Source organism: Anarhichas minor, unplaced genomic scaffold, assembly GCF_050575085.1.
Source record: "Anarhichas minor isolate MPS153535 unplaced genomic scaffold, ASM5057508v1 ptg000012l, whole genome shotgun sequence".
Taxonomy (NCBI): domain Eukaryota; kingdom Metazoa; phylum Chordata; class Actinopteri; order Perciformes; family Anarhichadidae; genus Anarhichas; species Anarhichas minor.
The window spans coordinates 3,699,020-3,725,518 of NW_027466458.1; the positions used below are offsets into that span (position 1 = coordinate 3,699,020).

Below are 26,499 nucleotides of genomic sequence, written 5' to 3' on the forward strand. Positions count from 1 at the left end.
GAGAGGACGTGTTTCAGTTAATTTCACCCCGAGGCAGAAACACAAACACACAAACACACACACACACACACACACACGGTGATGGTAAAAAGGTGGTGTCAACATAATCAAACCGTTTTACCGACTCGTCATGTTTGTTGTTTTTATCAGCTACGTCTGACACTGTGAAGACTTGACTTGCGAAGGACCAAAATGAATTCACTCTAGAGACATATTCTTCTACACATGTTTTTGCACAATGTACATTTGTTGCCAACGCTGTTTTGAAGCGTTGGTGAGACGTCGAGGTTAATTTTCTGTCCTTTAGGTGTTTTTAAATTCTGTTTACTGATGAAGGACTTTGGAACAGGAACCCATCTGACGAGCTTTAAACTCTCACAGTGGAACCGGTACTTGAAGACGCGCAATTGTTTTAGGGGACAGATGTGGTCGGTAGCACTACAACCTGAGGTCTGGTTATTGACTGTTAAAAGTGGACGTACTGTAGGCTACATCGCACACCGTGTTTCACAACCTGTTTGGCTTCTGACCTCTGAAAATGAAGCCAGTATGTCGACCTGACAGATGTTTGCCTGCTGAGACCGTTTCATTTTAAACAAAACATTTGTACAGATGTAACAGATGTAAAATCATCCAGAAATGAGAAACACAAACTGAAAAAAGTTTAAATGATATATATCCCTTTTTGTTCTTTTGTTCAGATCTAATATATGAATATCTGTAATATTTTTATACCACACAGTGCTACTGATCCAGACCCTTTTACACATTTTATTTTCTATGCAAAGTCGGGTTTCTCTGAGTGGCGCAGCGGCCCTTTTAACTGTCTCACGTGCCTTGGTTGTGCTGCCTCCTGGTGGTTTGAACACGGTGGTGCATTCACTGATGTTTTCTCATCACCATTTAAATGAACTGATATGTTTGGAGGAAGGGACACATTGGACATCTGTCCATGTGTCAGTACAATAAGTGTAATTGATGCACAGTGCTGTTCTGACTTCAGAAACTGTTAATGCTGTTGCCATGGTGCCGCCTCTTCATCAATTACCACCGGGGAGATCTTGAAATCTTCAGCTTTTCAACAACGAGAGGAAAACTGGAGAGGCAGCCTTCATTCTGCCTGAATCCAAGTGTGATTTTAAATCTAAATGTGCTGAAGCGTCAGACGATGAAGGACCTGATGTTTATTCTGTCAGAGAGAAAGTGACTTTGTGTGACTGTCGATTTGTCGTTTACATCTTCACCTGCTGCTTCTCAACCGTCGTTTTGTGTGTTTAAATGTTTATGGTGAAGGGAAATTTGTCATTTAAATTTATTTCTGGCACATTAAATGATTGATTATTCACAGAGAGATCTATTTTTCCATTAGACAAATGTCCGTAAAGTTTTCTATAATCGAATCAAACATTCTGCTGGGGTGTTTTTGATTGGGGAAAAATAAAAATAAATGAGAAACAAGCCGTCTGAGATTTGGTTTGTGAAACACTGGCTGCATCTGATTTTTGGACACTAATGTGAAGTATTTATTTGCAGACGGCAGAACAGTTGGCTTCATGCTTATGATCAATTTGGTCTAGAAGTCACAATTAAACTCACTAAACTTGACACGGATATAACCATCCTCACTTTAAAATAGGATTCAACTAAGGTGCAGACAGGTAGTCGATTGCTAAACGTAAGCCAGGTGCAGGATGACAGATTAGACAATGGACTGAAAAAGGCACCAATAACAGGTAATACATCTTTCCTTTCAATGAATGTATATTCTGTACCAGAAGAGTCATGCATGCAATTACCTTACTGCATAAACTCATTAGAAAAGAAAGAAATCAAGCATAATCCTGTACGGATCATGGGAGCATTTTGCACGTTACTCAGGTTTCGTCGTTGGTTCAAAACCACTTTTAAACTTCAGTGTTTGTGTTTTCCAAAGCTGCCTGCCACAACACATTATATATATTTAAAACGGTATGATTTACATATGTATGGATTTCTATTGGACTCAGTTTTTAAAACAAAATGACAGAACAATGAATTATTTATTCTGTATTTTTATCATTGCCAACAAAGACCTAAATCAACAATGTGTTAGTTTGTCCCTTCATACTTTCTGACTTCCCTACTGTGAGTGTGACACTAATTGGTTCCTAATGAAGACAATAGATCTGAGACAAAGAGGTCAAGAACATCCAGAGCTTCATTGAGGCTCAGTAGCTTCCTAAAACAGCTGTGCACCCACTGTTGTTTTGGGCAAACGTTACTCAAACAGGAGGAACTAGTGCATTTGTTGGGGACTATTTTCAGGTGTGGATTAATACACATTCCTAATGAGTATGTGTACCAGCAGGACAAAACATGGTAGCGACTCAAAATAAAGAGTGTGGTTGCACAATAACTACTTATCAGGATCAAGTCATTGTTGGTTTTCATGCGATTTGTTAAAGTTAAGAAAAGGCTCATCTGCGGTCGCTACATAGGGGATCCAAATAAATATAAGCCACAATGTGGTACTGCTTGCAAAGTTTAATACATCACTATACAGTTGTCTTAATGCAACAAAAGTAAACCAATAAAAAAAATGAAACCATAAGTACAATACTCAGCATTTTGTACACATATGCCCCTCGTCACAAGTCAGGGTTTGTGTTAAATATATACTGTATGTATTTATACATTTCAATATAGTCATGACGTCTGTACAGAAGGAATCAAGCTACAAATCATAACTTTTATTAGTTTTTTCTTCTTTTTTTTTTTTTTAAGTATATCAATAACAGGCCACTGTGGAAATGTAGACATCGTACAGTCAAGTCTTGTGTGTAGCCCAGTCAAAAGGCTTAAAGCAACATGTTACATGCTTTGGCTGTAAAACAAACGTCTCGCAGTAATAATAGGAACAAGGGTTTCAATTTGAATAATATACACATACAGAGAGAATTGTACATCATGTGCTTGATATCCTGCTTCGAGATCTACCGAGATAGCTTCACATATTCCGTTTCTGCGGCCGACGACAAATGGGTGAACAGTAACGTCACAACTATGTAACCGAGGCCTTAAGTCTTTGCGTCTTCAGACCATTAAGGACACAAAGCGCCAAGAATTGTGAAGATACATTTTTACAAACAGCAGCGAGAGTCGCAGGCGGGGAGGAAGACAGAGCGAAAACAAAATACCCTCATTCCTGACTTCTTATTTCGTCAAGTCTCTTTAAAACACAGCAACTCTTGGCTCATGCTTTGGATCCTCTCCCATCACTCGTGGTTTCACAACGACACAATGTGCTCACTCAATCAGAAACACTCTTCAGCATCAAGGTTCTTTGTTCAAGTAAAATACCAGACAGCCAGCGCTCTCTTGTTGAATTCACAGGTTATAGCAAGCACAAGGGGGTTTGTCTGACCTGTATTGTAATCATAAGAATAACAACATCATGAGAATCGTAATATCTTGAAAGAATAAAAAGAGCATTGTGTTAAAGGCGGGATGCAGTTATTTGAAAAGATGTAAACAAAGACTGCTCTGAGTTCCCAAGGAAGCACGATTGGACCCAAAAAGGTGAGTTTCACTTTCTTCCACTTAATTGCGGCGCAATCTGTGACAACGCAAGAGTTTCATGGGAACTCGGTGAGTGAAACCTTGATTTCTTTCATCCAGGTTGAATAAAGGAAAGCAGATCGCAGACGAGCTGTATCGGTTTAGGTTTTGTCTGCGTGCTGTAATGCGTGTGATTTTCTCTCGGCGGTGGGGTCGGCACTCGCCTTCGTGAGATTCGACGCTCAAGTCAGCGGGGAAAAACGGAATAACAGAAAATAATAATTAAGCAAAAAATATAATTAGAACGTCAACAAACCTTCAGTATCACACTAACAGCAGCTTGTGTTCTAATGTTATCAAACTCTGCACGTGCAATTTGGAGAGGAAACTAAATCTGAATACAGCGTTTGCTGCAGTGTGAAAGAGATCTGCACTATTGAGGAGGAAAACACAGGATCGGGTTTTTAGTGGTCGTCAGTGTGTGTCGAGGCCTGTGTAGTTCAATGTCTAAAGCACGACACGAGCAGCTCTGAACACAACGATCTGAGATTATTAAGAACAATTCAAGTAAGGCAACATGTTGACACGAGATGACGGAATGGATGCTGTATGTGTTTTGTTTGTTTTTTCTTCTTCTATTTATCCTATAAATTGTGTCGTTCGCATGTGATGTGGGTTCATCTCCGGCACAAAAAAAGTGGAGCATTGTGGGTAAAGCTTTGCTCTGAAACCTACACTTCAGCCTCTGTGAGTAAAACAAGCTAAAATGCATTTTCATTTCCATTTTGTTGATATAACAACTTTGCTAAATACTACAGAAAGTGAGGCAGCTGTGTTAAGCTTTGACTAGAGCGCGCGTGCCTAGACATGGAGCGTAGCGCCACCTAACCGCCGTCCTGTGCCTGGCTGGCTTCTCTACACACCAAACCGCTACAGCAGTCCGACCTCCGGAGGAGATTCCCATGAAAACTCTTTCACTCGGTGTTGGCTGCGTGTTTCAGTGAGAGTGATTGGCGAAGGAAAATACTAGCAAGTACAGTATAATGGAGGAAGTGGTGAAGCTGTTGTGTTTGGCAGTTTTACTGACATTCAGTACGTTCTACTTGAATATTGTGTGTGTGGTGTGTGTGTTTGACAGAGAACATTTTGGCAGAAAGCGTACAACCAGCGGTTTCCATTTTAAAAGAATCCTCCTGGTCGGTGTGTTTATACGCCGTCTCCTCTCCCAGACCAGATTGTCCATTCGTTTGTTGTAGTGCAGGATGGTACAGCGATAGTATATCAGTAGTGCTACAGGTAGCCGCAGCTGGGAGAGCTGGGCTTTCTGGGTTTTTCAGCCATCTTTGACCTCGTCCGAAATGCAGCTACGATCACGAGTCTGCTTTACATTTCTCAGGCTGATCGAGTCGGCAGAGTGGTTCATCCAGGAAATCCTCACCAGTATGGTGGGTGCTGCTGGAGGCTGGGTGGATGAGGAGGGTGGATGAGGGCTCATGGCACTGATTTTTCATCTCATTCAGTCCTCTTTTTCCATCCACACCACCTCCACAAAGTCCTGCTGAGGCCAAGAGAGAGAGAGAGAGTTCGTGACGGCCTCCAGTAAAAATGTCCGGGTGTTTACCTGCTGCCATGAACAGATGAGGGTTCCTGTGTGACCGCGTAGCTCCAGTGGGTTGAGTGCATGTGAGGTCCACCCCCCCACACTTTATCCATCACACTCATCTGCTGAGACACTGAAGGAGAACAGAGACATTATCAAGTTGCATTCAAACCCTGAAGCTGCTCACTCTCCTGATCGAAGGTGCTGTTCTTCTGGTCGTGGTTTGATCCAGAGGGATTATGAGGAGGGGGAGGGGGGGGGCAGAACGATGTGGAGTTTGGGGAAGCAGGAGCAGTACAGACTTAGAAATGGAGGACAAAAATGTGGGCAGTGCTGGGGGCACAGTGCAGCTCTGGATAGGGGTGCAGAAGACTCCAGTCCCCCCAGACTCCAACTAATGAATCCTCCTCTACAGCTTGAGACGGATGAAAAGGTAGAAGAGGAGGAGCAAAAGAGCAGGATACAGTGCAGAGGTGTGTTGGGGGAACGACGAGGAGGCACTTACTTGTCCTCCGTGTGCTCAGGGATGGCAGCGGCGGCCAGCGCAGCTCGGTACTGCAGCAGCACACCTCGAACACTCTTCACAAACCCCTTGGAGAGCGGGAAGAGTGGAAAGCCGATGTCCGGGTAGCCGCTGCCCTCTGGGAGGAAACTGCGGTAGCTCTTTCTCCGTTTCTTTGGTCGCACCACCGGCTGGCTTCCCGCGGGGCCCACCCCTCCTCCGCTAACCACGACCGAACCCGATTCTGATGCCCCGCTGCGCACTACAGAGCCAGCGGCGCCCCCTCTGTTTTCGCCACCCAGAGAGGCGCTCCCCTGGATGATGTCGCAGTCCGAAATCTGGCTCAGCTCCTGCTGAGAGGCCGCTGTCATGGAGGGACTCAGCCCTGAATCCTCCAGCACCTCCTCCATAATACTGCTTACACCTGCACCCGTGACCCCCTCCTCCCTAGGCTTACAGGGGGTGCTGTGAGCCGGCACCACGGGCCACCACTCGTCCAGAAGCGCCACGGATGAGGGTCGGTCCCTCGAGTGTTGAGCCCTGGAGGATGCGTGCGCTGCCTGGCCCCTCTCGGCGCCGTCGTTCAGCTCAAGCCACGCGTCCAGACGGTGGACGAGCCGCCAGCCGTTGGAAACAAAGTGCTCCTGGATCTCCTGCTTGAAGACCTCCACGGGGTTCCGGAGGAGCAGCGTCATGGACTGGACCATCTTGATCAGGGCCATCTCGTTATAGCAGCGGCTGTTCTCGTACCCTTCCTGCAGGCCGCGGTCACTGTCGAAGCCAGCCTCGTTATAGTAAGGCTCATTGACGAGGATAAGGCCTGCGGAAAGATACACGTGTGTGTTTGTGCAGAAAATGCCAGTTTAAGTTTTTTTTAAAAAGATGGACAAATGGAAGCAGCAGTGGTTATATTATTTGTTCGTGTGGTGGTGGACATTTTAACCAAAATCTGGCGAGGACTTGACAAACGCGCACTGAAGACACGTTTTACATGCGTCAGCTCTGAGCCAGCCAGATTTGGTTCAACACTAGAAGTGAATCATGTAGACTTAGTTTGTCTGGCCAGACTGCACATAAGTCTTATGGAAGTGGTGCGATGTGTGTGTGTGAGGCAGATACAGTTCGTTAGTGTGAGACGCTGCATTCTGAGCGCTTCTGAGCAAATGAACACATGAATAAAACATTTCTTGTGCTGCAGAGAAGAGAAGAGGGATGGAAGTGTGTGTGTGTACTAACCTTGTATGGAGATGAGGACTTGCAGAAGGCTGGACTTGCTGGTCCATCTCTCAGTGCCCTGTGGATGACATCACCACAAAAAAGCATGACAGTTTAATGATAGATTCATACCTGATTTCAAATGTTATTTTAGCCTATAAAATATTCCAAAGAGTCTTCAAATGTCTTGTTTTGTCTCACCAACAGTCTGAAGCCTATTCTGTTATCCAGCTATACCTGTGCATAGATTAACCTACAAAACGGCACTCACCTTGCCGATCCAGGTGCCCAGCAGGCTGACGCAGACCTTGCCGTTGTCGTAGAGGTTGGGATTGAGGCGGCCGCTGCACTGCGACAGGTAGCGAAACAGAGGCGGCACAGACGGGTAGATGTTGGGCAGCTGGATGTCAAACAGGAAGAGACCGTCCTCGTAGGGCGTACGAGTCGGGCCTTTGATCAGAGATGAGAACAGGTCCTGTGCCGAAGAAAGTAAAGAGCTTTAAGACGCGCTTTAAGACGCGTTTTATGACTCATGCAGTCAGTGGGATCCACACCGTTTGACCACTGAGGTTACGGTCGGTGAATATGATCAGATAAGAGAGCACGTCACAGCTCAAATGAAATAATGAGATGAGAGATGGCAGTTATTCATTTGTCTTTGAAATCATTTTCTCACTAGCTCAAAATCTTGATGCTTGTTTGAGACAATAATATAGAATATAAAATATAATATGTACTGTGACCAGACAAATGGCATTGCGTGCCATAGAGCGAGCTGATGGCTAGAACCTACCTTTGAGAACTTATCTTCCAAAATGAATCGGGGCATGATATATTTCAGGATGGTGATAATAGTGCTGCTTTTTTAACCATAAATAAAACAGATATATATTTTTAACCGCGTCATTAACGACAGGAAACCTACCATGCGATCTTCAAATGTTTTGACCATGATGCCGTCCGGCAGTGACGTTGCAAGTAGAACCATTTCTTTCCTCACTGTGCTGAAGAACTTCTTTGCCTCCGCCGGCTGGAAGTCCAGTATATAAAATGAGTGCGTGTCTAAAAAGAAATAGAGAGAGGACAGCCAGATGGGGATTATATAGCAATACGGAAAGGAACAGAAATGAACAAATACAACTTAGCTTGTGTGAGCAGGGGAGTCAGCAAGCTAAAGGATGCGCGTCTGTGATTACAGAATGCAACATTTCTCACCTGGAGCCCACTCCAGCACAGAGAACACCTCTCCCTTGGCACTGGTGAAGGTGACACCGGGCTTGCCACCACTCTGTTGGCACAGAACTGGTGTGTCGCTGAGAAACTCACTGGGCAACTCTTGTCCACCAACCGGTGTCTGTGGCTCCTGCTGGGGCTTTTCCTCTCCAGCTCTCTCTGCCTGAACAGTAACAGCCCATCAAGTAAGATACTTGTTTACCGCTCATTTATGTGCACCGCCCTTCTGTGTAAAATCCCATCAACTCGGCCTCGTTGTGGATTCATTCAACACCTACCTCTGTCCCTGCTCCTCCACTCCCCTCTGCCTCCACCACAGCCTCCATCTTCTCCTCCTCCACGATGGCCACGTTGTCCAGCGTCTTCCTCAGGTTCTCCTGCAGCTTCTTGATGTCGTCCAGGAAGCGCTTCTCCTTCGTCGGTTTCTCCGGGGCCGCGGGCGTCACCGAACTCGCCACGTTTGTTGCGGAGGCGGGTTCGACGGAGGTCGGGGAGGTTGGTAAACCGCCGGTCCAGAGCTGCTCCACAGTCATGTTCTTCAGGCTCTCCAGGATCTTCAGGGCCTCTTTCAACTCCCTGAAGCCCCGAGAGGGACCATCTTTACTGGGCTTCTCCGCTCCATTGACTGCTCCTGGAGTGTTTCCTGAGCAGGCAGAATTTATAAGCGGATAACTAATTAAAGTATAATTAAAGACAAACTGGACACGTGAGAAGAAAAGCATCAAGGGATGTTTGAATCCACATTCTGTTTAAGTAATCAAAGACATCATTTTAGCCCCATTTTCAACTGCAGGAACTTTTTCAAGAACTCGTTTCGACCCGAGTCATTTCTGGTCATGTTAGTCCCAGGGCTGCTTTTCAAGAAAGTTAAAGGTTCCTTCAGCCCACAGTAGTCTGCGTGTCCATAACGGTCTAAAGCAGTTCAGCGTACCGGTCCGTTTCATCTAAAAACATGATTTGGGGGGGGGGGGGGGGGGGGGGGGAGAACACCTTGGTTTTGTCTCATTTCAACATTTACTGCTGCATAGTATTTACTGATGAATGATGGATGTAATTAATGAAATGCAGACGAGGAAAATGAAACTAAAATCACTTGTCCCCACAGTAAAGCATCTGTTGAGTGTTTGATGTTATTTATTTGTGCTTTAGAACGTAACCGCCGTGAAACAATCAGAAAATAGCTCTTTTCTCTCATTCACAGCACCGCTCTCTTCTCCCTCTCTTCTACCACTCGCCCTCTCAATCTCTCTCTATTTTTCATTTTTTTGACATTATCTTTATCAAACAAAGAGACATGGTTTGGTTCCTAGTACCGGGTGAAGTTCCTGCAGACAAAAAGGGGCTTTAAGTTATTTTAGTCCTGTAGAGGAGAGTTAACACTATTCCCTTGAAACGAACAATGTTATAATAAAAGTTCCCCACCTCCTCCAGAAGCAGGACTAGCAGCAGCCAAAGAGGCTTCTCCCTCCTCTCCGGGGGCTCCTTTAGTGGGGCTGGTGACCCCAGCTTTGCTGCGCTCTTGAGGGGGGGTGATAAACGGCGTGGAGCCCGTGGGGGTGGAGGTCAGCGTCGCCGTCTCTGTGACATCTGCATTGTTGACGTCCTCGGCGGGGAAGCCGTTGTCCGTCTCCCAGCTGTCGCTCTCGTCCTCCCACTCCTCGGTGGACAGGACGCTGCTCGTCTCCTCCACAGAGTCGTAGTCGGTCTCCTCGATCTCAGACTCCACGTTGTAGAGGTGCTGCGTGTGTGAATATTAAGAGACCGTCAGCGTTTCCCTCCTAATGTTGTGAACGTCAATCAGGAAACACATTTACCTGTGGCAAGACGAGGGTCATGGAGTTATCCGCCCACACCACCTCCACTTTGCTGCTCACGTCCACCCTGGACACCTGGCCGACCGACGTCTGAGGGAAGGTGGATGTAGAGATACAACCATCATCAACACAATAGGAAAACAAGACGAGAGGGGTCCAAGGGGATAATGTGTGTTATACAGGTTGTATCATAATTAGAACTGACTGAGACAGACCCTACAGACAGCAGTGTTTATTATTTATTAGCTAAAACTAATGCAGTCTGATACAGTTCCCTTCAGGAATGTTCAGTTTGTGTTCAAACTGCCGTGTTAGGGTTCTGAAGTGAGAGGTGTTTCTATTATTTTGCCCACCTCATCCATGTCAATGAGGGTCGAGTAAATACAGTGCGATGTATACGAGTGTTCTCACCTCATTTTCGCAGTCGTTACTTTCGTTCTCCGAGTTCCATATTCTGATGACGATGTCGGTGGTGCGGAAGTGGAAGTCTGGGTGATCTGCGATGTCGTACACGCTGACATCCTCCTCCATACCGAAAACCTGGAATAAAGCAACAAAATAAATTCTGCTATAAAGCTGAAGACTCATGTACAGCGGTTGGTATCAAAATATGAGACCATCTGCTAACAGTGTATGAAGTCTCCTCCCTCTATTATACTACCAATCTATTTTCTCTCACACACACACTTTAAAACAAAAACACTGCCGTCTTGTTTTCCTGACTGACCTCCACGTCGTCGCTGGTGGAGTTGAGTTTGATCCACTTGACGACACAAGTTCTGCCCTTGTGGTCTCCAGACTGGATCACGCCGTACACCGCCGGGTCCTGGAGGTCTTGGGCTGAGAGAGAGCACACAAGCAACACGCGTACACAGTTTAGAGAGCAAAACAAAGAACACAAAACTCGTTAAACCTACAACAGCAATGATTTATAACAAAAAAGAGGAAATTAAATGGAAACTTTAGTTTGCTGGCACATTAGAGTCTTGAACGTACGTCCCTGGTTTTTCAGTCTATTTTCAGAGACACAAACTTGGCATAGTTTCAGAAAATGACCTAGATACTGTAGGTACTAGGTGGCCGACTGGCCTATATAAAAACAAATCTCATTGCAGTCCACAAGGACACAAATCTGACAGTCTTCACTGGTCGGAAGAAGCGAAACGGCATAAAATAAAAAAACGTCAAAATTCGTCGTGAAAACATTTCTAATCAAACTAATTCTCCTCACGTCGTTTGTCCACCACGAAGTCCCCGGGACAAAACTCATGGCTGTCGAGGTGCTGGATGGGGATGAGGTCGTTTGATCGGATCCCCGTCTCCACCCGCCCGTCCTTCCACATCACGTCAGCTGTGGTCTTTGTCGACACAACTTCCACTGCGACCCTGTACAATAACACAAAAGGTAAACGTTAACGCATTTGAAAACTCTACCTTTACTTCTATCATATGGAGGACTGTTTCTTCCTTCCTACAGAGACCAGTAATACATTCTGTTGATTAGTTATATAATATCGTCTCATATTGATCGCAGGGCCCCACAGACTTTGTAGTGTCTGCAAATATCACATCGTTGTCTAAGGAATCATTATGATGCTGTGATGAAACTTGGGATTTACCTCCTTCTTCCTATCCTCTTATCTACAGTAGCATCTACTACATTCATCTCCCCTCTCATTATTTATTTTCTCAGTTCTACCCCTCACCCAGCTCTTTGAACAGAGGAGCACCATTGATGAGTAAAAACGTAACGCAAACACCTTATAATTGAATACCAAACAGGGAAAGAGCAGACCACCCGCAGTGTTGTGGTTTGTTGGCTGAAGTAGAACAAGCAAGAGAGAGGTTTTTGTTTTTTTTAAACGGAGGATGAGTGCGACAGCGTGCGGTTACGGAAATGACACCATCGGTTGTCGGCACTGAAAGACTTTCTGTGCGAGGCTGCTGTGGAGCTCCAGTGTCACTGTCAGACAGAGCGAGACACGAGCCCTTTGACAAACAAGAGGGGTTGGAGGGGCACACAAACACTCCGTTGTCAGCTTCACAGGGTAAGCAGCGGTTTATTAGTCGATAACAGATGATGTCACTGGTCTGGTTTTCACACCAAAGACCCGATACAGTTGCGAGACGGAGAACTAAATGTTCAGTATAATGGATTTGTCAAATGTCAAAACACTTCAGTTGTTTTTGAGACTTAAAAAAAAAAAAAAAATAAATAAAAAAAAGTGCATCAATCACTGGTCACTTTTGAGAAAGTGGTCTGATGAGTCACTGAATCGACAGAGACGTTGACTAGTAGGACAGATGTACTGGCAGTAACAAATAAAGAGGGTATGAATGGATGAAAACGAGAAAGAAGGAATGAATGATACAAAGAAAAGTAAAAAGCAGTGCAACCACAGCGGAGGAAGGGATGCTGGAGTGTTGCTCACTGCCGTTAACCCACCGGTCTCCAGGCTTGAACTCGCGGGAAAACTTGGTCCTCTTCTTCTTGTGCTTCCTCTTCAGGTTACGGATGGAAAGCGGGATGCTCTTCTTGCGGTTGGTTCCCAGGCCGCCGCTCTGAGAGGAGGCTGTGGAGCTGGCCGACGACGTCAGAGAGCTGCAGCCAGGATAACGGTCACAGGTCAACGCCTCTTTTAGTCACACAAAGTGTACACACGGACAGAATAGCTTTCCTCTTATTGATTGGTCAGTAAAACTGAGTAACTGTTAATTACATTTACAGCACAGAAAAAAAGAACTGGGCTTAACGTGGGACTATCTGAAGTTCATGCAGACATCTTTTAGCAGTCTAAATAAAGACATACAGGAAGAACGTAAGCCTCACACTTTGTTAAGGACCATGTTTGAGAGACGATTATCATCAGCTCGGTGGTCATTTTTCAGGTTCAACAAGCTCGATTGTAACTTTTAGAAAAAGCTGTGAGGAAGCCTCTCAGATGAACTGACAAAACGTCTTTCCATCACTTGTATTTGAGGAAACTTCAGTATATTGTTTTTCAGTAATTATCTCTGCCAGGAAAATTATGCAATCGATCGTGTGGGTGTGTGTATCTGTGAGAGAGAGAGAGTGTGAGCACCTGTGTGTCAGTTCACGGCAACAATGAAAAATAAAGTGTTTTTTTAACAATAAAGCACGTAGACATTTTCTAAAATAAACCCAAAATACAAGTATCGATGAGCATAATATGTCGGTGCGAATGCGTAAATGGTGACAGACCTGGTATCGTCAGTGTCTTCTGCAGCCTCGTCGTCAGCGTCCTGCTCCCCGTGTTCGGCCGAGGGGTCGTTGCTGTACGGGCAGACCGCAGGGTTCTGGATGGGCACGACAGGGCCGTTGTTGTTGTTGGGCTGAGACGAGTCTGTCTGCTCTGATCTGTGCTCCCCTGGTGAGAGATTAAAGTACACATTAGGATTTCAATTTAAGGGGAATTTAAAAACGGGAGATGAAATGGTATATACCTAAAAACACAAAATAAATCAGAAGCGAAACCCCATTGGATTTCTTAATCAGTCCCTGTGGCAAATCAATGAAAACAATAAGCTCACAGCTTTTATTTTGCTATAGCTTTACAAAGAGAGAGACATGGTCCTCCTCTGTTTTCCTGCTGCACCTCAGCACAATTTCCACTTAGTCTGTTGCCTCCGTGCCCCATTTGTGGAAAGGACTGCTTGATGTCTCACAGGAACTTTAAATCATTCCGACTCTGCTTTGCCTGGAGACACTTAGTTCTCTGCTACTTTAGGGAGGATGTACGTAAAAAATAATGCACACCTTTCTGACAATGATTAAGCGCTACGAGTGTGTGCGAGAGAGAAAGTATATTCACCACGCTTATCGTTTCACATTTAACGTTCGTATAAAACCCCAATTCATCTGCTCTCACCTTCTGTCTTACTGCTAATAGTAAATGCTCTGACTGACTGCATACTGACCATGTTTTTGACTAATGATTAAGGGTGATGGACCAGAGAGTTTTACACGATTAAATCATCTTAAACTACCAAACAACTGCTGCCTTTTTAAGGCAGATCAGTCAAAAGTTAAGTGGTGGTCAAAAATCTTACAATAAATATCTTCCCAGCCTACATATCAGAGTCTTGCTGAGTTCATAATAGAGGCATCACTGACGACATTAGAGAGCAGAAGTGTGTGTGTGTGTGTGTGTGTGCGCGCTCTATGTGCCTCTGGATACTGTGTTTTCTCTGCAGAGTGTTGTTTGGCACCTTGTGCGTCGGCGTTCTCCGTCTTCTTCCCCAAATCCTTCTTGAACATTCTTTTCAACTGCATAAGACACACAAAAACAAACCATGTGAGAGTTTGAAGATGATCAAAAAAAAATGCCTTGCAGTACTGACAGTCTCTGTAATACCGAGGGGGATCCAACTTTCTTAAAATACACCTGGCACCGTGATCCTCCTAAAACAGGCGATTTAAGTGTTAACAAGCTCCGGGGGGGCAAACGGCTGTATCAACCTACATTTTTTTTTTTTTTTTTACAGCAGGTAACAAGTTCTTCAGCACAATTAAATCTATACTCTGACATGTAGGAATAAAAAAAATGCATTTCATCCGCACCTTTCTGACCACAGGGTCTTCAGGCAGGACGGGGGCACCCTCGGGCCCGTCACAGGTGATGCGGGTGGCATCCCCCTTGGCAGGGAAAACATAAAGTGCCCTCTCTCCCAGCTGCCTCTGGGTGTGGTCGTAGTATCCTAGACGCTTCACCCTAAACCCAACCAGCGCAGCAACAAGATACAGTTTCAGTTTTGTATCCGTTCAGAAATCTGAGTGAGGACGTGTCGATGAATATTCAGACTGACCAGCAGAGATTTTCCTGTGTGATGGTGGAGGGAGGTGGATACACGCTGTCTAAACCTTTGGGACAGTAGCTCTTCGTGATCCATGTCACCTTCAGTTCGACCACTTTCACCTGAGGAGAGCGTGACGACACCATGAAGACAATTTAAGATACACAATTACATGGAAAACCAAATCTATTCAAGCATACGACACAAATACAGTTGGCCATAAAAGGGGAGAAAAAGGAGGATGGTCATCATCGTCTCACCTCCTCTACCACCACCCTGAACTTGCACTTCCTGCTGAGCACAGGTTTGACCCCCGACAGCCACTGTACGTTAGAGAAGACTTTGGCCGGACCAATCAGGACCTGACCTGGGTAGAAACCGTACGCCTCGTCGAAGAACAGGCCCTGAAGAACAAACACAGTAACAAGGATGCAACATCACCTAAAACTGAGAACATGACCGACACAAGGATGCATTATAATATATTAACAAATTCACATTAAAGTTAATTACATTAAGTATGCAGTATACATTTGTATTCAAAGCTACTAGATGGAGCTTTCATTTTGTGTTGATGATGGCGGTCCCTGAGAACAAAAGTGGTAATGTTAAGCATTTAGAAATAGCAGATCTTCTAGCTGATCGTCTGGTCTACTCAGGTAGGTCACAGAGACATTGGTATTACATCGATATGGTTTCATAACCAGTTAAAAGTCGTCACTATTTACTATGAACCAGCTTCTTGTGACCCCCGACTCGTGCCCGATTCATACTTCTGCGGCTATGTGCCTACGTGTTCTGTTCAGGCACCTCTCAGACGCGCCAGGCGTCAATAGTTCTGCCACTGATTGCGTGCAGCATGTTGTTTCTTTTTGACTTGGACTTGCGGTTTGGCAGGTGGTCTCTGATTTATTTGATCGCTGTGATTCAATAGTTCCGCTTGAGTTTTGACCCAACACAATTCCATGTCTGGAAAAGTTTGACAATGACGAGGAGCTGCTGTGCCTGGAAAAGTTTTTGTTGTCTTAACGGATGCGAGGTCGTTGAAATCCCGAGCTCCCAGCGCTGATGTCTATCAAACTTCTGTGGCGCCCGCGGTGCGTTTACTTTTTTTCCAGGAGGTGCGCGACACGCGTCTCTGCAGCTCTCTGAGCTCCGCAAACAATCTCTGCGGTTCTGCACAAGCTTTTCCGCAGAAGTATAAATTAAGCGAAGCAGCTGTTCTGCTCAGGGTGGCAGATAAGAGCTTGTGGCTACATACCGAATCGCTGACATGTGGACAGACGTCGTAAAGCTTGGCACCGTCCTCCACACTCATGGAGCACCTGGAGGGAGGCAGAGAGAGAGAGAGAGAGACGACCGGTTGACGCTCACTGGATTTGGCACTGACGAATGTGTGCCAGCGTGTAGCCGACAGACTCCAACATGGTCACAGTACACGCTGTTTAATCTCTCTCTCTCACACACACATACACACACAGTCTACCTGGCACCGTTGGAGAGCTTGAGGATGATGTGATTAGTCAGGTCGTACACTTTCCCCAGCCAGAATTCGTAGGCGATGTAGTCCCCGTACATAAAAGACTAGAGAGAACACAATAAAAAAAACTCTTATCAAAGTATTACCTGTGTCACAATAATTATGATTACGAGGGTGCACTGTAATTACCTGCAGAATAGTGTCATTTTCTACGTTACTCTGACAGACCAAAAGATTCACAGTCACACTTTCATCATCTTATCTCTGACTTTAAAGACACTACAGACACATTTTAAATCACATATGATAATATGCATTATTGCTAAATGTGTGTAAGCCTAACATCTGAGAAATACATTTGATAATGCTTCATTTCTGGGTCTGTCATTTCCTAATCATTTCCTAAAAATGTCTTGGAAAGAACTAATTAGGTATTAAGCAATGATAATTGCTTCATTTCAGTACAGAGACCGTCATCTGGCATAATGTTACTGTTACTGAACTAAAAGGTAAAAATGTTGACAGCTTGTGGAAGCAGATTTTTTTGTTCCTTTGACTCATCATCACCCGTCTGTACACAGGTGAGCAAATATCCCTTTTCATGTACGAGTAGAGATATAATTAGTTCTAAATGACTTTAACCGTCAGGGAAATGTCTTACCCAGATGTGCTGCAGGTCTTTGCTGTTAACTGGATACAGAACACAGTTCGTTCCCACTAGTTTCACTGCACACTCGATGTCAATGTTGGTCACAATACCACACTGGTTGTCCTGTAATACAACAAATACAAGTTGTTGTTTTTTTAACAACTTTCCCCCACAAGCGCCACTGGATCGATGCTCTGTGAACAAGACAACACTGTATTTCAACCAAAAAGGAAAAAGTGGTTTATTCAGATTGGGAGTTGTTGCGCTGCTTTAACAGAGAACGCCTCCTCTTGGCGTTTCGTAAGCGTCGACCTGCTATGATATTCCAGTTCGTGTCTGATGCAGCAAATGGAACAGAGCGGTGAACAGTGACATGACTAACAAAGACAGAGACGTGGCTGAAAGAAAGCTAGAAAGAAGACAGAATGATGGAGGTGAAGTGAAAAGGAGCTATAGACAAAAATAAATAAATAAATCTCCACTTACATTAGAGTAATTACTCCGCACAATGTCTCGAATGACGATGGATCGATCTTCAAGTTTCAGCTGGAAGAGAAAGACAAACTGGTTTAGAAAATGGTGGCCAACACAGCAGAAAGTGGATCATCATCGTCTCATGATAACTCTTCACATCAGTGACCCTGTGACGAACCCTGGAGAAGAACTTTGAAATGAACCCACTACATATGAATCACATTCACAGGAGGACCACACTGATGCGGCTTGTCACAGCCATGAGGGCTGCAACATGCAGTCAGCAGAGCTGTATCGGCCCCCCGCCCCCCCAGAGACCAGGTCTAATTATTGTGCCATCCAGACAGAGAGCCGCTCGAGAGTTCCACTGAGCCGGCTGGCATGAGCCTCTGGTGTGAGAACACGTACCGTCACCATCAATTACTAATCCTAACATTGAACTAAAAATAGGGCTTGTAAAACGACGTGGTTTTACAACTACTGAACCAACAGCTTGATGGACAGATGGTGGCAGCACAGCGTTGATCAAGAACTACAAGCCCCGGAGAGACACGGGTTTAGAAAACAGGAGCCGCCGGGACAAACTTGGCACAAGCTCAGCTCCCAGAGTCACAGTGGGAAACCTTGTTCCTGTGAGATACATTTCGCTGTGTCACACCATTGCCTGTTAACGGGCATTCAGACCGGAAATAGCCCCGAATTAAAATGGTGTTGGTGGGGCGTTGTCGCCTCAGGCCCCAGTGAGATGATTAGATATGATCCAGGAAGGCCAGTTTGAGTAATAGATCCATGAGAGAAGTGAATGAGGGTCTGTGTTTTCCACACAGCGATGTTGTCCGTCTCAACACAGCATTAAGCACATCTTCAGTCAAAATTAACTGGGTACGTCTGAATCAAATTACCCGAGGTCCATTATTAACCAGCTTTTTCCGGTACTTTCACGTTCTTCTCAGAGGATGGAGTTTGATCACACTAAAAGCCCTGAAAACACATTTTCTCGATTAGCTTCATCCTACAATCAATGGGGTCCGACATGAACGCACTCATTTCTGCCGAAGTTAAAAGGTTTTGGTTATTTCACATGAGGGGTTTTGTTTTGTTTGGGCTCTCCTCACTTGGAGATCAGTGATGTCACGTTTCTACCAAAGAATGAGGATTTAGCAACATTTGAATGAAAACGTGATGAAAGTTGTGGGTCGTTTGCGAATGTTGCCCGCTGTCAATCAACTCTGATCAAACCTTATCACAACCACACAGTCCAGTCAACACACAACCCTGAACTTCAATATTGAGTTTTGCACATTTAATAATGAGTGTCTCATATTTTAGAGAAACACAGGTTTTTTTAGGGGATTCAGGTGATGTGATGACAACTGAACCATCTACTATAAAAATATTTTTGCTCAGATCTATAGAAGGCCTAACTGAATGCGACTGGAGCACCGTTACCATCCTAAACCATGAATCAGCACAGCGATTCTCCTCATCTCTGCCTTCATCTGCACTACATCTACTTGAAATTAAGACAGAGAGTGGGGCAGAATTTCACACCACCGCGTTGCTCGCCTCACAACCAGTCAGGCACAAAATGGAGCCAGGGGGTCCAAGCCTTTCTAACGCCATTAGACAAAATGTTGTGGGGCGTAAATATGATTTCATTAACTGCTGGATTTATCCTTTCAAAAAACAGCTCAAAGTTTTATGAAGCACTCAGCACAACAACACAGACAATCAGCCAACGTTTGCACCACTATGATCCATTTACTATTCAGGGCAAGTAGCTGCTGCTCTCTATTCCTCACAGCGTCTCTGCAGCTCCTCAGCCTTCATTATCTACACTGTGGACTCACAAGGGTGGTAGAAAATAACAAAAACTAGATGAAAAATTGTGTGCGAGTGTTTTTTATTTTTACTGAAGGGAAATTAAAAAGTAGTGACGGTTACTTTTGGAGCCTCACATTTGGCATTGTGGTTGTCTCCATCTTGCTCTTTTGCAACCAGATGCGACGTCTGAGATGAGGGTGGAGCTAAGCCACAGACACCCAGACCGGACACCGCGGTAATAACCTGTCAATCACAAGGTAGCCCCGCCCTAAAGCATACTCTACTTTATATTCTATTTGACTCTAAATGGATCATCATTTACTAAATGAACATCATGCTGTATTGAAAAACACTTGACACTAAAGATGGAGACCATAAACTCATGTTTACTGAGGTAGTAAATCAAGTGAGAAGTAGAGTCATCTTCATAAAGACTTGTATTTAACAACCAGAGGAGTCGCTCCCTGATGGCCATTAGAAATGCAGATTTAAGGAACTTCCTCATTGGCTTCACTCTTCAGACCCAGAGATTGCCAGCTGGAAATTACACAAGTTACCATTTTGTAAACCGGGTAACTTTCAAACCACAACTGCACGGACAAAAACACCACCACCTGCAGAAACTGAAACTTCTACTGAAACCGTTTAACAGAAAGTTGCCATTGTCAAACTGACAAAATGCCAAATCAGCCAATTCCAATGTGTGTATGTTACATAATGTGATCTGAATGACGCCACCACAGCTCTGTGTGGCAGAAAGTAAAGAATTACAAAAACTAATTTTGCTTACGAAAAGGGCTCGTCTTGTAGTCTACAAGCTCCAGCACAAGCTGCTCTGCTGGGAGTCAGTACACAGCGAAGTGGCAGCAAACCGCCAGCCAGAGCCTCGGAGTTTGGGCAGAGACAGATGGAAGTACAGGAGGAGAAAGCAATTAGGAGTAAAGAGAGCAAAGAAATGAAAAACAACGGAGGACTGCTGCATGTTAATGACTGGAGGGAGACTTGTTATCTTTGTTTTCACACTGCAGTTTGGTTCATTTGGTCCGGACCAAGGGGGGGGGGGAATGATATATTGTGGAGTTCTGGTCCGTTTCCTGTTCACACCGACATTTTAAAATCGAACCAAGAGGACTAAACGTGAAGTTATACGGACTGAAAGGTAACCTGTTGGTCATCCTGCATCATTAGAACCAACGTGAGGAGTTCCAGTGACTGAAGTTCATGCAGCACTTTAATGCTTCTGATTTATGTTCTTTGATTAATAACGGATTATAAGCATTATAGTATTAGTAGTACTAGACTGTAAGTTGACCGTATGTTATGAATAACTTATAATAGCTTTTGACCTTTTAAATCAAGGAAAATACCTGCGTCGACATGCATATGTTTTGATTCACATGAATAGGTCATATACATGTCATTTCACCTTCCACTATTTTGTTATCAAATATCAACCAAAATATCCGATCCATCTTTTGATTTCAACCTGGGTCTTATTCTCATAATTGTGGTTCTGACTATGGGTTATGCGCTTTTTGCACTCGCACACCTCCATTGTAGAAATTCAGGAAACACGTTGTCTATATATTAGGGCGCAAACCTCATAACGCTTCTTAAATCAACTTATATTTAGTACAACCAAAAGTAAACAGAGAGGGGTCTCATCGATTAGCTAATGTAGCCAACGGCATAGAGGTTTACTTCCAAGGCAACAGAGATGACGAGTGCAAAGTTAGCATGACCCACAGACAGATGGGCCACAATTTACCCAATTAAAATAAGATATAAAAGTGTGTGTGTGGAGGGGGGATACGCTCGATGGGTCGCAATGTTCCCTTGTAATCTATTAAACAGCAGCCTGTCTGCTCCTCATGTCTCTGCCACACACACACACACACACACACACACACACACACACACACACACACACACACAGAAAGAAGCTCAAGTACTAAACACATTTCTTTGAGACAGACACACATACACAGCTCTTCATTAATATGCTCTCAGTGCAACATGCTGCAGTGCGCTACTGTAGTAACTGATTTCCTCCCCAGTTCAAAAACACTGTTTAAAATCGATACCATTTAGCCCACCGTAAGAGAGAGCAGAGACGGCAACACAGCCCCGTAGGTCACACTGCCCCGCACCCAATTATGACCAGTATGTGAATTTACTGGTCAACCAAATGTTATGAAGCAGCTGGTCGGCAATGGCATAACCCTCTTAATGAGTGTAACGTTGATTTCAAATTGAAAGATGGACACCTCTCTTCCTAATATCTGCTACAGAGCAGCATGTCCCTGCAGTGGGAGTGTTTTTCTCCAGGAAGAGACTAAAGAGGGGAGGGAGGATAAGGATATCTCACCGTTTCATGACGGAGAAGAAAATAAATATTTCTCACTTTCTATCACAGGCCAATATCTTATAATTTATCAGTGTATCATTTGTTTACTATTCACTGAAGTTAGGATAGTGTTAAGATAGGGGTAAATAAAGTCAAATAATATGGCAGCCAAAAAGTCAGGAGTAGAAATCATTGCTTTCCCGTCGAGTCAGTGTTACAGCAAGTTTGAATGAGTTTAGAAACAACTCAGGCTTTGCCTGACAGTTAGCCGGCCTAACACACTAGACCAACTGAAATAAGCTTGGCTTATATGTTAAACTTACTTTACAGAACGGGTCTCAGGATACTCCTTATACCCTTTAACTCAATGACAAATGCATTACAAAAAGTCAGTTCAGGGGAAAAGTAAACATTTGTGCAGGTTGTGCCACAATTGTGTTTACATGTGTTGTCACTGTTAATTGTTTACGTGCAAGTCTCACAATTGGAGAGCAATCTTTCCTTTTCAATCTTTAAGATGTTTTCAATCTTTGCAAATGAAGCAGACGTCTGTCGTCTGCATGGGAGGGAGGCGACGCAAGTCACAACACGTGAAGCTACGCCACACCTTGAAAGTTGTTTCTTTGGCACACGCATGCATAGACTGTATAACCACACTAGGGATTCATGCATTTCTTTAACGACATGTTTGGTTTCAGATACAGGCATAATTAATAGTGCATAAAGCACTAAGTATAAAACCCTTTCCCTTCTCATCTCTCATGCCTACCGAGTCACAGATATTCACCGCATTAAAGCAAACACGTACTGCAGACAACTAGGCAGCCAGGTTACAACAAACCAGCTGACTGTTGCTATGGCTCGTGCAGTGATGATGAGAAGTGAGGCGGGAAAGGTGGCGGTGGACCCAGAGTCAGACACGCTCATTTGCACGAATGGATGAATGTGCGAGTGTCTATTTGTTTATGGCTCTGAATAGAAGACAACCTTGGCTGCCTCTCCATCCAGATGGATGGAGGTAGAAGGGAACGGATTGATTACGGGGATCGATGGAGGACAGTATTTGCTTTGACTTCCCGGCCTAATTAACACAAGTCATTATTCAGGTGCCGTACGAGGAAGAGGAAGAGAAGGAGACACTGCAGAGGACTGCAGCTCGGGGCCACGCCTTATCTCCACTTTGACAGACTGTTTACTACGCCAGGCTCTCTCGTCTTTCAGCTTAATCTCCATAGTAGCAGCAGGTGCACATACTGTATTTCTCTCCACAAACACATCTGCCTGTACTATATTATTCTGTTAAATATTGATCCATGAAAATGAAAGGTGCAGTCATCATCACACAGCGCTACATCCTCCACCTCAGCCTTCAGCCTCAGGACGATCATTGGTTCTGTTACATCGTTAGAGCTTTGAGGAGTTTAATGTAACTCACCGTTCTCCAGGAGGAGGCGAACACACTCTATGGAGCCACATCCTTTATTCTGTTGAGCCTTGTGTGTCCCCCCAATAGCTATCTGCAATTATTTTTTAACATCGTTTAAAGACTATAAAACTATGTTATTTTACAGTACGATGTGTTCAACAGTACCATCTTTAAAAAAAGGCCCACAGCTGATAAAACCAACCTCAGCGTTGTCTTGAAAAGTCAATCACCCACCCTTCTCTTTGCCCTCATGTGAACACCGTTAGCGCTGTCCGCACTACTGCTGTAGTTAGCACCGTTAGCAGCGAGTCGCCAGCTCAGTCGTCGCCATGTTGAGAGCCGTCGAGAGGCAATCGAAATGCTCCCAATCTCGCATAACGTCAACGCGGACGAAAGAAATTGCCACTTCATTACTCATTCACAAACCTCTCAGAGCCCCAAACCCCCTGCTGTCCCACTGGTCAGGAGAACTGCTTCGTCACAACTTCCTCATTGGCTAACATGAATCCACACTTCATCAAAATAAAGCATGAGGTTGTCACTCTCGACAGTGACAAGGACAGAGATCCTTATGGCTATCGTCTATGAGGATAAATGAGAAATATAAGCCTTGCAACATTTCTGTTTAAAGTTTAAATATATAGGCTTAAATGGGATGAGGCAAAAAACAAAAACTTGCAACCTTGGTTGAGACGGCAATAAACAACTGAATCATCGATCAATCCTCACGCCCTGATACTTTCTCCTCGCTGCTGTCTGACTATTGATTCAGACACACAGGAAGGGTGCACAGCTCTATTAGAAAGAGAGCAGATACAGGGCCTTTTACCCACACAGACCACAAGGGAATGACAAGCGGACTAATAGCGCACAGTATCTATTATAGAGCAATCTTCTTACGCTGTAGTTTCACCGATGAAGTGAAAAAGGACCAAAACAAAAAGAGAAATAGAAAGGGGCGGAGGCACTAAGGGAAGAAGGACACAGAACTGTACATTAGAAGGAGGGAAATGAGCGTCAGAGAGGCAGAGAATGTAAGATGGAGACAGAGTGGGAGATGAAGGATGGGAATACTCGAGAGTCAATCACGGAGATGAGGAAACAGATGGAAAGAGTCGGATGGGGAAGGTGGCTAAGGGGAGGAGGGTGCAAGGAGTGGTGGGCCGGGTGCGTCGGGGAGAAAAGGAAGATGAGCAGTGAACGAGGCAGCAGAGGAGGCAGCAGCCAGCCCAACAAGTGGGGGATCGAGATGGATCCCAGGAGAGAGACAGAAAGAGTGAGGGAACAAGAAAAGAGAGAGACAGAAATAGACAAGAGCACAGCAAACACAGCAGTGAGTAGAGAGACCGTCTCCCCACCGGGCAGGGCCAATACTGCAGAGGGAGAAAGGGAGGATGAGAAGACGAGGGAGGAAGAGAGAGAAATAAGAGATGGTAAGAGGGCTGGATGCGGATAGGCAAGCCACTTCAGAGTCTGTGTGTGTGTGTGTGGTCTATGCAGAGAAAGAGAGGATCAAATGAGATCCATTATCTCAGGGCAGGAGCTGGACGACCAGCACATTACGTCAACATTCTCCAACACTGGTCTGCTGGGACGCTGAGGGAGGTGAGCGCAGGGGGGAGGAGGAGGTGAACAGGATGGATTAGGAGGGGAGGAAAGAGTGGGGGAGGGGAGAAAAGGGAAAGCAGGGTAAGAAAGAAGGGGAGGAGATGATGATGCTCGAAAAGAGGAACCTAAAAGGGTGGGGACTCTGGACGGTCATGTTGTGTCCGTGTCGTACCAGATTTCCTGTAAACACAAGCTGCTGACATCATCCCCCCAAGTGGTAACTAGAAGTGGTGCCACTGGGAAATTATTTCGCAGGCTTGGATTTGTCCGACATGATGCCGCAGATGTGTATCAATCAACACAGGCAGCCAGCATGGCATGAAGTCCACCGTCAACGGGCCCAAACACAACCAGGGACCAGTGATGGGGAGTACACATTAAGAGATCAAATAAACACATGATGAAACTTAAACTAGACCTGGGTGTAACAATGTATGTCAATGTATTTTTTTTGCCACTAATAGGAGTTTCTGGAAAAAGTCCTGTTATACAGCGATTCATTTTAGCCATGAAAACACTCACTGACCATCCCTGTGCTTGAAGGCTTCCATCAGATATGATGGAACATTAGCAATGCAGCACCAGTGCTGAGGAAGCATACAGGACCTCAGTGTCTGATGACACAACCTGGTTGTGTGTTTGTTTGTTCCTGCTTGGCACCTGCTCAAAACCATAACTATGGCTCTGCCCTCCGTAGCGCTGTTGGGTGGGCCCTGGCAGCAGCATCGTGTCCCAGATCACACCAACGTCTGCCAGCCTATACCTCGAGCACCTGCAGACGGCTCCAGAGCAAACAGCGCTGACGGATGCACACGGACAACCGCACCCTCGTCTGAGGGCGGTCACGTGGCAAACTCGGAGCAGAATGCACAGTTTTAAATGTCTAGGGGTGACTTGTTTTCCGCTTTCAGCCCCTCGGTCAGCTTCAAGAGTCCCACAGCCCCACTGCCACGAGCATTTTAGAAATCATTTCTGATCAAACGGCATGAACAGTGTGGAAGCTCGACACGAGCATACAAAAGATCAACACGGTTATATCGAACTGAATAAATGGCTAAAATGCTAAGTTAGTTATCGTGCTTAAACTAAACAAATAGAAATAGCTAATGTGATCACTCCAGTCTGCTCAGTAGAGAACTGCTGTAGCTACTGCACACTGCTGAGGGCCATTTCAAACCACACACCGACTACGTTTGCTCATTTATAAGCTACATATAGTGGCAATAGCTAAGTGGAGATGAAGAGCTACAGGATACAGGCTAATTATACACATTTCTGTTGTAATTAAAGGCCATTGTTTAGTCATGGGAATATTGTTATTATTTCTTATGGTGCTTTTAGGCAACTCCATGCCTCCAAGAGTTCATACTTGGAGATGCCTGGATAGGAATGAAAACAGTGTCTGCAATCATGAGCAGAGGATGGATGGGAGCTGAAGGAAATCTGTGTGGTCAAGTGAGAGCAGTCAGCTCTTTTTAGGACAGCGATGTATCCATTCTGTGGGTCAGCGGGGGTGCGACCAGACCTTTGTAGTTGGATGGATGAGGGCAGGGGTCAGGGCCAGCTCGAGGTTACTCAACAATGCATACAACCCCTCTGCTACTACAGCTGTCAAGAAACCAGCCACAGACATTTAATGTCTTCTCGTTCTTCGGCTGTGTGCACACACACACACACACACACACACACACACACACACACACACACACACACACACACACACACACACACACACACACACACACACACACACACACACACACACACACACACACACACACACACACACACACACACACACACACACACACACACACACACACCCCTTGATGACTGACTGACTCTGGTTGCAGTTACAATCCGACTAGCCGAGCAGGCCGTGTTGCTAAAACAAAATCACAGACAATAAAAGGTGAAGATAAAAGCAACAGCAACCCCAGGAGTCTCCTTGTTCACTTCATAAAGCATTAGACTC

The 26,499-nt window shown here is 45.0% G+C and overlaps 1 protein-coding gene across 2 annotated transcripts in view; it reads right to left on the minus strand.

Moving 5' to 3' along the window:
* Nucleotides 1-2,508: 2,508 nt before the first annotated feature.
* Nucleotides 2,509-26,499, minus strand: part of ube2o (ubiquitin-conjugating enzyme E2O) — a 28,800-nt gene continuing 4,809 nt past the window's right edge. Inside the window, exons 2-23 of one of the 2 annotated variants that reach the window (XM_076090302.1) lie at nucleotides 17,332-17,391; nucleotides 16,858-16,968; nucleotides 16,203-16,300; nucleotides 15,978-16,041; nucleotides 14,977-15,120; nucleotides 14,729-14,838; nucleotides 14,484-14,634; nucleotides 14,132-14,189; nucleotides 13,125-13,290; nucleotides 12,348-12,503; nucleotides 11,133-11,287; nucleotides 10,629-10,741; nucleotides 10,313-10,441; nucleotides 9,902-9,991; nucleotides 9,510-9,825; nucleotides 8,366-8,730; nucleotides 8,070-8,250; nucleotides 7,780-7,916; nucleotides 7,126-7,329; nucleotides 6,876-6,933; nucleotides 5,643-6,459; nucleotides 2,509-5,270 (exon numbers count right to left, since the gene is read on the minus strand). In XM_076090302.1, coding sequence (XP_075946417.1) covers nucleotides 5,243-5,270; nucleotides 5,643-6,459; nucleotides 6,876-6,933; nucleotides 7,126-7,329; nucleotides 7,780-7,916; nucleotides 8,070-8,250; nucleotides 8,366-8,730; nucleotides 9,510-9,825; nucleotides 9,902-9,991; nucleotides 10,313-10,441; nucleotides 10,629-10,741; nucleotides 11,133-11,287; nucleotides 12,348-12,503; nucleotides 13,125-13,290; nucleotides 14,132-14,189; nucleotides 14,484-14,634; nucleotides 14,729-14,838; nucleotides 14,977-15,120; nucleotides 15,978-16,041; nucleotides 16,203-16,300; nucleotides 16,858-16,968; nucleotides 17,332-17,391 — 3,711 coding nt within the window. In that variant the 3' untranslated portion in view covers nucleotides 2,509-5,242. Of the gene's footprint in view, nucleotides 6,460-6,875; nucleotides 6,934-7,125; nucleotides 7,330-7,779; nucleotides 7,917-8,069; nucleotides 8,251-8,365; nucleotides 8,731-9,509; nucleotides 9,826-9,901; nucleotides 9,992-10,312; nucleotides 10,442-10,628; nucleotides 10,742-11,132; nucleotides 11,288-12,347; nucleotides 12,504-13,124; nucleotides 13,291-14,131; nucleotides 14,190-14,483; nucleotides 14,635-14,728; nucleotides 14,839-14,976; nucleotides 15,121-15,977; nucleotides 16,042-16,202; nucleotides 16,301-16,857; nucleotides 16,969-17,331; nucleotides 17,392-26,499 lie in introns of both variants that reach the window. The other variant, XM_076090303.1, reaches the window with a different exon arrangement.